This window comes from Eucalyptus grandis, chromosome 7, assembly GCF_016545825.1.
Source record: "Eucalyptus grandis isolate ANBG69807.140 chromosome 7, ASM1654582v1, whole genome shotgun sequence".
NCBI classification, from domain to species: domain Eukaryota; kingdom Viridiplantae; phylum Streptophyta; class Magnoliopsida; order Myrtales; family Myrtaceae; genus Eucalyptus; species Eucalyptus grandis.
Window position 1 is genome coordinate 20950353 of NC_052618.1, and position 10646 is coordinate 20960998.

The 10646-nt window shown below is 38.3% G+C and overlaps 1 protein-coding gene across 1 annotated transcript; it reads right to left on the reverse strand.

Moving 5' to 3' along the window:
- Positions 1-7601: 7601 nt before the first annotated feature.
- LOC104452956 (NAC domain-containing protein 7) lies at positions 7602-10646 on the reverse strand. Its single transcript, XM_010067452.2, has 7 exons — positions 10307-10646; positions 9964-10214; positions 9350-9763; positions 8941-9060; positions 8622-8840; positions 8260-8454; positions 7602-8040 (listed from the first exon to the last, which is right to left on the reverse strand). Exons 1-7 carry the CDS (start codon positions 10536-10538, stop codon positions 7732-7734), a joined length of 1740 nt encoding a protein of 579 aa, XP_010065754.2. The 5' UTR covers positions 10539-10646; the 3' UTR covers positions 7602-7731.

Genomic DNA, 10646 nt, shown 5'->3' on the forward strand with positions numbered 1-10646 from the left:
CCTCAAGAAGTCACCCACTCACCGCGACAACGACGTCCACTGGTGGATTACTATTATCAAATGATCAGACCCGTGATTGATTATAATTCCTTTCCCAGGGCATTGTTGCTAGTCCATTCATTATCAAGCAGATAAGATTTCCAAAGCACATGTCCTATATTAGTATTCTTCTCAAGTGGTGGGGTTTAGCATGATCATAATTGCACTTTTGCTTTTCCCGAAGGATAATCGCGTGTGCTTGATCTTATGAAGCCTCGAAACTTGGATGATAATCTCTTTATTCCTTAAAATGAAAAGAGAATGTTTAACTTAGGCAGATATATCGAAAATATAGATTATTCATGAAATTGATAGAAGATGATACTGTCATTCGGTAATTAATCTATTTTAGCCTGTGTTGAGATTGGGGGTGATAAGTTCTCCGATGGGTTGGTTCGTGATCGAGAACCGATCTTCTGGCTCCCAGTTGCAAAACACAACTGCCCACAATTATTTTTCGTTTCCTTCTTTGAATGGTTTATTAATTTAATAAAAAAAAAAGACTAGGAAGAAGATATCGACCCGCTACTTTCTTTCTTAGTCTTCGTGCGACCCACGGAAACAGTCGAGCAAAACTGATAAATTATAACACGCGAAAGACACTTACTAACAACATGTGTATGTCTATATAAACTTACAGCAATATTAGGATATTTATCTCATTCTGCAAATGTCTCACATTATGCATCTCTCTTTTGATAGTGCATATCCTTAATTGATTATATTTGATATTATATTTATCTCATTACCTTAAATAGTTATCTAATAAAACCTATAAATAGGTTCATGAGTATACTATTTGTCAATACATCGAATAATGTGGAAATTCCCCATTTTCCCTATTCCACATTTTACATTTAATTTGGTATTAAAGTAAGAGGTTTGAGTTCAAATCTTTTCTGGCCCTATTCCATTTCCCAATTAGGATATGGTGACATCTAGTATTAGGTAAAAATACTAGACTAAGTATGAGAGGGAGTAATAGAATATTTAAATACTAAATCACATATTTACGTAAAAAATTTAAACTTTTAGAACAATTGATAGTGATCTTATAAAATGCCACAAAGACAAACACGCATGTGTGCAACTTATGTCTAGCATAACACTTTTTGCAAGGCAAGTTCTTCAATGGGTGGATTATGGGGAAAGTTGGTTGGAGTAATTTTAAATACATAGCTATGAAATCTTTTTTAACAAAACTCACGTGCACATCTTTCACGATTGATTTGGGCAATTGGTCGATCTTTCGAATTGTAACTATTCATATTTACACCGATGGGAATGAGCTTCTTCTTCTTCTTCTTCTTCCTCCTCCTCCTCCTTTAGCTAGTCGCCAGCCACAGTGATGGCTGACAATTGGCCAAACGAGGGCCGGTGACCTTGCCGACCTTGGGGGAGCCTCACCCAGCCACGACAAGTCAAGCCTCACCTAGGGCTAGCAAGGCTATGGCTAGGTTGTTGTATGTTTGGTCGATTGCTAGCCATCGTCATGGCCAACAACCAGCTAGAGGAAGAGGAAGAGGAAGAGAAAAAGAAATAAAAGAAAAGTAGAAAAGAGAAAAAAAAAATGGTTCGGGCTTGATTCTGGAATTATTTTTGGTAACAAAGAAGCAATTTTTTTTTTTTTTTACTTATTGATTACGTATAAAAAAAAACTTTACCAAATGGATTTATATTCTTTTTATATTTCAAAGAACAAAATAAAAAGAATCAGGCACTGTTCGTCACATTACCAAATAGGCCTTAAATAGTTATTTCAAGAAAGTAGGGACCCAACTGAAAAGCATAGATAAAGTAGGAGTATCGCTAAGTGCTAACAAAATGATGAATTGACTATTCTATAATGTTAAGGGGGAAAAAAGTTTGAAAGGAACAATATTGCGTGGGGCAAATGCTTTTTCTTCAAACATGTATAGTGAGTATGCTACTTAGTGCAGCAATTAATACTGAATATTAGATGCCTGACTATTCTTTTCTTCATTGGTTCATCTGAAATTAGTGCAATCATTCCAATTTATGTTCTAGAGTTGCTCTAGAACATAGTAAGACACAACCAAGAGAGAGAAACACGAGAAGACGGCTTTGGGACGCCCTAACATGGGCATCTTTTGTGAATCTCGTCCAATGTACTAAGGAAGTAGACTTCGCATATGAAGAAAAACTCTAGACTTCAAGCCCGCGTGCACTCACGACTATATTTAAGCACTTGATGTGGAGACATTTTACAACAGTTTAAATAATAGACGCGAGTACCAAAAATGAATCTGAGATTCCATATAAACGTACAAATACGCGAATTTATTAGTTACATATGTAAAAATTTTTTTTTCTGGGTAAATCAATGTCGCAGGAAGTGGCTTACGATCAAGTTCTTTCTTATATTATATGTTAAATTAATGCAGATAGAAACTGAGGGGACTTCCGTAAGTGCGCGACGCATGACTCAACCAAACGTCATGACTAGATTGGTGCCCCGTGCTCGCCGGCGTATTCATTGTTCTCGCATGATTTATTGTGAAAGCAGCTAAAGTTAAAGAACTTTACAGACAGAGTCTTTCTTGCCAGGAATAAGTTCATATCGACTCAAAAGCCGAAGGGTATCTGCATTGCTTGATTAGTGAACTTGCATGGGGTCTGAATTATCAAGTGTATTCAAATGCTTGAATTTATTAGCTATTTTAAATTTATGATGAGGGCAAAATAATTTATCTATGCCCATAGTTAGTCAGGAAAATTGTCTAAAAAGTCCTAAAACTACTATGTTTTTGCCAATTCAGTCATAAACTTTTTAGTTTTACTAATTGAGTCATAAATTTTTTCACTTCTTGTCAATTGAGTCTATTCAACCAATCTTAGCTAGAAATCACTGACATGAAAGCTGGTAGTGCCATGTAGGACTATCGGTGTTGACATTAATAAATTATAATAATATTTTGCTATTTTTTCTGATTTTTTTCTTTCTTTTCTTTTTGCACCTTCTTTTTCCTTTTATCGGTGGCCAGCCACCAGAGACCAACCACTAGCCATGCCTGGCTTGATTGACCTTGCTCGTCACAGGCAAGGCAATGCCGATCAAGCCCCGGTGAGGGGACCCCTCGCCCAAGTAAGTCCCCGATGAGGGTCGGCCTTGCCCAGACCAAGCAATGCTTACCTCACCCAAACTAGGGGAGGTCGGCCCTTGCCTAGGCCAGGGCAACCTCACTAGGCGTCGCTTGGGTGCAAGAGATGCCTTGGCCTGGGCGAGGGCCAGCCTCGACAGATTTGGCGAGGGTCAGCCTTGCCCAGGCCAGCCTCGCCCAGGTCCCAATGAGGGCTAGCCTCGTCGAATCTAGCTTGAGTGAGGTCGATCTTCGTTGGGCCTCATCCGGTCGTGCCCCACCTGTAGTGGGCAAGGCTAGTTTACCTAGCCTCCGGTGGCCGACCATTGGCAAAAGGAAGAAGAAGAAGCAAAAAAAGAAAAGAAAGAGAAAAAGAGAAAACAATTAGAAAAATAATAAAAATTCAATAATTATTTAAATATTTTGAAAATTTGTATATCAGTGCCAACAATCCTGTGTGGCACCGCCAGTGCCCACGTCAATGATTCCTGGCTAAACTTACAACAAATTACAGAGGAGTTTTAAAACTTTCCTCATTTTTTTACTTTTGTTTCTTTAGAAGCATACAGGTAATTTAACGATTATAAAAGCATTACTTTTTATTATCTATAATATATTTCGAATAATTATATAGTATTGTTATTTATTTTGTAAGTGCCCCTCCTCATTGGCCCTAGTTTGCACTTGGCTTTGCGAGATGTTATCGAATGGAAATATTAGACGAACTTTTGTCAATCTTCCACTTCACTTTAGCTCCTTTGAAAGTTCCCGAACCGTATAGGAGCCTTGGTGGGACACTGAATGACTTTACTGTGACCAGACCTGGGATCTCTTTTTCGGTGAGTAGACTTTTTGAGTTTATAAGCAATCATTTCCATCTCTACCTATTTCTTCCCCCTGTCGACACTATCCCCTAAAATGTTCCCTCAATCTTGTTGCCAAACCACTCCTGCCTTCTTGTTTGCCAAATTTGCTAGCCTTGAAAGACTGAAGAAATTGGGGGTGTTTCAAGTCTTAGATTGCTCTCTTTATGCTATTGAGGAGGACACTGTGGACTGTATTTAGAATGATTGCATTAATGCCAAATACATTAAATAATATTGGATTATCTGAATGTTCATTAAACATGCACAATTGATCGTTGGAGTGAGATGGAATTTTACAGCGGTTTATGATATTGATTCAATCAAAGCACTCTTTCCAAGCCTCTTCTTTTAAATTTGGGACTTAAGAGACTTGCGTTTCGAAAGATGCTACATCTATGCCTTTTTTTTATCTTTTCTTTCTCTCATCCATCCAATAATGTTCATTTGTTTAAAGTGTGATAACCCAAATTCCATGCCTAATGGGTGAAGTCTTGTGATGTTATACATAAATAGGGAAAAAAGTCAAAAAATCATAAATCTAATGCAATTGTGTAATTTAATCCTAAACCTTTTAATGGTGCCAATTCGATTCTAAACCTTTTGATTTATTGTCAATTTGGTTATAGACCTTCTCACTTGATGCTAATTGAGTCCTTCCGGCTAATTTTGACCGGATTTTACTGATGTGGATTTGGCCTACTAACGTGGCACTAATGTGAATAATTTTTAATAACTTTTCAATTTTATTTTTGTTATTATTATTATTATTATTTTGATTTTTCCTTGATTCTCTCTCTCTCTCTCTCTCTCTCTCTCTCTCTCTCTCTCTCTTTGAGCCCTTAGGGGGAGAGAGAGAGAGAGAAAATAATAAAAAAATCAAAAAATTATTAAAATATTGGTAAAATTGTGTACGTCTACTTTGGCAGTGTAGCCAGCATCCACATCAGCAAAATCTAGCCAAAATTAGCTAAAGAGAGAGAGAACGGAAAAATAAAAAAAAAATCGAAAAATTATTAAAATATTGTTAAAATTGTGTACGTCTACTTTGGCAATGCCATGTAATGTAGCCAGCATCCACATCAGCAAAATCTAGCCAAAATTAGTTGGAATGACTGAATTGGCACCAAGTAAAAGGGTTTAGGACTAAATTGATATTAATTCAAAAAGTTTATGACTAAGTTGGCACCATTGAAATATTTAGAACTGAATTGGCACTATTAAAAAGTTTATGACTAAATTGTCACAAATGTAATAGGCTTAGGACTTTTTGGACACTTTCCCCTCATAGGTAAAACCCACCCCAAACGGTCACAACTTTGTATGGAATCAAAGTACTCATTCCGAGGGCCTTGATTCATGTCGAATGGTTAGGTTGTTAAACATAATAACTGAGAAAACCCCCTCTATTACATGTGTGGTTCGTTAGGGCTAGATCCATTCCTGATCTAATGTGGTAGAAGAGTCATTAAGGTGAGAGGGTTTGAATAGGATACAACTTCTGGCATGCTTCTTGGATGATGGAGAAGGTAGTACTTAACCGAACTTCATACTGAATATAAGGAGTATTGTTGAGCGATATGGTGGATCTGTAGTTGTGAATAACATCACAAAGCCTCCCTCAGTCAATGTGGTCCATAGCACTAAGCGGAACTCCCTTAATTTGATGTAAGGTCTGATTTATTCCTATCTCTTTAACCATCTTAGAAGCCTACCAAGGCTACCTTATCCAAACCCTCTAGCTCGATAATCACTCATTGCCCTTGTCGAATAGGGTATGAGTCTAGTGTCCACAAACAACACACTTACTATAAATTTTTCAAAACAATCATAAATCTATTATAATTTTTTCAATTCAATTCTAAACCATTTTTTTTTGTCAATTTAGTCCTTATCAAGCCAAATTTAGCCGGTTGGCACTAACATGGATGCCGGCCATCTGACCGACGTTGATGTGATAATTTTTTAATAATATTTTACTTTTTTGAATTTTTTATTAATTTTTTTCTTTTTTCCTTCCTTCTTCTTCTTTTGGCTAGTTGTCGGACTAACTAGAGGCTACAGCTGGTGAGGTCAACCTCACCCGCCACTAGCGATGCCTAGTCCTCGCAGGCGAGCTCGCCCTTACCCAGATTTGGCGAGGGCAAGCCTCATTGTCATGGCACTGGGCAAGCTCGCCCTCGTTGTTGCGACTATGGGCGAGCTTGCCTACAATGGCAAGGCCTCACCAGCCGTGGCCTCTGGTTGATGGTTGGACTGGCCAAAAAAAAAAAAAAAAAGAAATAAGAGAAATAAAAATTAATAAAAAAATTGAAAAATATGAAATAATTATTAAAAAGTTGCCACGTCAATATTGATTGGATGGTTGCCATCCACGTCAATGCCAGCCGGCTAAATTTGGTTGGATAAAATGAATTGGCATGATTAAAAAAAGTTTAAGACTAAAATGGTAAAAAAAAAAAAGGGTTTGAAACTAAAGTGGAAAAATTACAATAAGTTTAAGACTGTTTTGGTAATGTTCCCAGTGCTGGTATATTGTGCATCCGAGGATGATCTCAGCTATTTTAGTTCGATCCTTCAATGCCAAAGATACTTTCGAAGAACCTGCGAACGTCGCTTCATGTAGACTTTTTTCCGTTGCCTGTTCATGCATAAAAGTCAATGGGCTCCGAGCACGGTTAACTGAGGAGAGAGCGCCTGAAGAGTTTCTACTGACGTTCCATGCTTATCACAAAGATCCACATTCTACATCTCCAGATTTTTGGGAAGGAGCCAACATATTTTTGTTAAATAGTATTTCGAAAACCTTAATTTATTTATATTCGTCTCATGTCTCATATTGCTTGAGAAATTCTATCTTGTTCATATTATTAATGGATTCCCCTGTGTTTGGGCTGAATCAAGTGTGTTTCTCCTTCGCTGCATGGGAAACATTAGCGAAGGCCAATCCTATGTTGCTTTCTACCAAATTTTTAATTTGTCTCAAGGCCTTTTCCGCAAAAGCCTGTTTACGAGTAGATTGAATATCCTTACCTTCACACTTTTAATGTTTCATAGTTTGGTCCTTAGCCAAACTAGCTTTTGTGATATTTAAAATGCTGACCGTCCTTATTAGTTTTTATTTTGTCTCAAGACCTCTTCCGGAAAAGCCTACTCACGAGTAAATCAAATATCCTTACCTTTAAACTTCTAATTTTTCATATTTTGGTTCTTAATCAAACTAGCTGTTGTGATAGTTAATGTGCTGACATTTCTTATATATTTTGCTAGCCATTTTCATATTAATTCTCCTAGCCGCTGTGTGATATTTCCAACTTTTTCGCTCAGGCTGTTTCTCCAATAAATACCAACCTTTTCTTGGCCGTTCTACACAGAACGATCCACATAAAAGTACACTCTTTTCTCTTAGTCTTTCTGCTGGTTTTACATTTCTCGTTATTCCTGCTTTGCCCGAATGGCGAAGTGCGTACTAACCGGAATTTCTATTGGATCCTAGAGCGTTACTGCACATCCACCATCGAAGTGGAAATTATCCTTCAGGATAATACTTGGATACCTCAGACGATATTCATTTCTCTCTCTTTACTGGTTCCCGGAATTTGCACAACATATATCAACTTCATTCACAAACGGGGAAGATAACCTTAGACATTCATTAATGCGACAGAGGGAACTAAGAGGGGACACATTGAGCAAATGAAATGAACTCATGCCATCTAAGACATTTGCTAAATTCTCCCGTAGAACACATAGACCTTCTTTATCTCGCTGATTCCATCAGATTTTCTGCATATTCCGTCAACAATCAGGCCTACCACAAGAACAAGTGCCATTAACCTGGCAAAGTAAACTGCTGGATCAATGGTGGATCTGTTTCGGCAGCTACAGCTGGTTGATGGAATTGATCTCGTTGGTGAAAGCGATTCAGTCCAGCTCTCCCCATGGAACATGTTGTCTGATTCAATCTTCATTTCAAAATTCTTCTCCTGTGGCCGAATCATGGTAGTTTCCTTCTCTTTGAACTCCCCAGCCTGTGCCTACAAAACAAATTCAGAAAGGTTTTCTCTTTGTTCTGTTCCTCATGAACTCCAAAAAAAGCAAAATTATGGACAAGACCTTCGCCTCCATTCTTTATCTATCTAAATAACATAGACTCAGAAGGGACAATTAGAATAGGGTCTTACTTTTGAATCTTCTCAATTTTGACAGTGGACTTGGTGTAATTTGTAATTTGTAATTTGCATCGGTTTACTAACCTTTCCTTTTGCTGGTACTCCATCAGAAGATGTGCACTCTGTTATGATCTTTTCCATGTCGTGAGGATGGTTGAGTTTCTCTTCAGCAAATCCTTTCTCTTCCCCTGGAACAGCTCCTTCAAGAGTGTCACAGACTGGTCGCTGGTTCTTCTCAGCCCTACAATTGTCCCGGCTAGTTTCTCCAAGTTGGCAATACTGAAACCATATTAAGGAAAGAGAATTGATAATGCACGGCTTATTATGTGCCCATATATACTGTATGGAAATTTCTGCTCGGAGACTGTCACTATCTCTGGACTTCTTGAAGCACAAAGATTTATGCATTAGTTCAACAATCAAAATATATATGCCATGAATACTACCTGAATTACTCTGTCTGCTTCAGTTTCACTACTCAGATCATTTAGACGAAAAAGGTCACCATTAGGAAACAAAGCATGACCAAGAGGGGGCATCCGGGGCCTAATCCTACTCCATTCGCTGGAACCAGTATGGCAACTTCCGGATGATATTTCCGTACTAGAGGAACTCTCGTTCGTGATTAGGCGACGCAGTTGGTTCTGAATTTCTTGGACACGATGCTGTTATTCAAGAACATATGTAAAACCTAACTGTAATTCCTCATTTCTAGAGGGAAAGGAAAAAAAATTTCGACTCTTGCAAAATACTTTTTTTTGTCACCTCTGCAGAAGGAAGTTGCTCTGGATTATCACAATCCATGCTATCACAGCTCTTATCTGCTTGTTCACCAGACATCTCATCTACTTCCTCCTCCATGGAACGAAATAATTCAGCCACCAGCTGTGGAGAAGAAAAAGACATGCCAATGTGAACACAAAGCCAGCACATCACCAGCAGTGGAAGGACTCGGCTGAACAAGATTTTCATATATAGCTTTTTCTGAAATGCAGGAGAAGTGATATTTCTTTTTCAAAACGAATCTAAAACAGCTATCAAACTACCTATAGGGTTTTGACAAACGTTGGATGTCTTGCCATACAAAACTTATGCTCGAGTTCATGACCCATTATCTGCTACAATGAACTCGTTTATACTAAAACTAATGAGTTATTGGAAAAGAAATATTTACCTGATTTATTGTTTCTTTTTCAGCTTCATTTGCACTGCAAAAATCAACATTAGGAAAAGGATGTGGGAAATTTAACTCATCATTTGTTGGGTCGGGTACAGCAAGCCCCCTTCCTGATGAATTTTCTGTACTAGAGGGATCTTTAGTCCCTTCGAGACGCTCCTGATTAGGTGAAGAGTAGTGATTGTCTTCCTGTATCAGGGCTAGGGATTTTGTTCGATTCTGATATGATCCGTCACTCTGGCCGTAAACTTCATCAGATAACTTGCCAATAACCTCATTTAGCTCGCTAAAAGAAACTTCGTGATTCTGAAACTGAGGCGTTGATGAAAAATCTCCATTCGTTGCCACAGCTGCATGGGTATCTGCCTTCTCATATTGCTTCATCTTTAGGCAATAAATAACGAAGCCCGTCTGTGGAGAATCCAAGTCATCCCAACTCAATCGCAAAAACCAACACGTAACAAGCAGCAACAACATTCTTAAAAATAGATGTTACAGAAATTTAGGGGAAAAAAATGTCGTCCAAGATAATAGACGAATTGGTACTTCAAGACCACTTTGAAATGGAGTAAATTACTTGGAAATAAATAGGAAAGAGTAGAAATACGCACATCATCAGGATGCGGATGAAACTCATGCAAGACCCAGTTGGACCTTGTGCCCTTGGAATTCCGACCATCAATGAAAACTAATGTTATCTTGGAACCGATCTTTTTGTCGTCATTTTTAGCCTTAATATCTATATGTTTACCAGTAATCTTCCAAGAAAAGCCACATGGTGTCTTCCTGCTAATCCGTTGGTTCTGCGTCTGTGGACATATGAACCACCATTCTTGATCTTTGGATCGAACGATCGAGTTCTCTGCACCCACATAAAAAAGCCCTTTGAGTCACGAGTAAGGGGACTCCTGTTCATTTTCTGAGGCACTTCTTTTGAAGTTGTGAAAAACCTACCGTCGAACTTGGCTGGTAAATCCCATGGATTAATCTCGTAGATGTTTTCCAGTGTCGGAATAATGCAGAAAGTTTCTCTGCATCCGGTTACTTTCGACTTCAAGTAATTGATTAGTTCCTCGTCGGTTGGATGGAATCTGTAGCCGACTATTGCCTGCTGAAGTAATAGCGCGATCTCCGTGACTACCTTTTCCGCGGGTTGTTGATTCATCGGAGAGATCCTACTTTCCATATCTTTTTCTCCTCTCGCACAAGTGAAATTCGAGCTAGCTGAGAGTGAGAATTTAGGATAGTGAGCTTGAGCACACTTCGAATTTTTGTTGGGGTGTGGTCTTATATT

Coding starts and splice junctions, on each gene's coding strand:
- LOC104452956 (XM_010067452.2), bottom strand. CDS start 10,538: ATGGAAAGTAGGATCTCTCCGATGAATCAACAACCCGCGGAAAAGGTA. Junction 9,061..9,349: donor AAAAAGAAACAATAAATCAG/GTAAATATTTCT, acceptor TCTTCTCCACAG/CTGGTGGCTGAATTATTTCG. Junction 8,041..8,259: donor GAGTACCAGCAAAAGGAAAG/GTTAGTAAACCG, acceptor TTTGTTTTGTAG/GCACAGGCTGGGGAGTTCAA.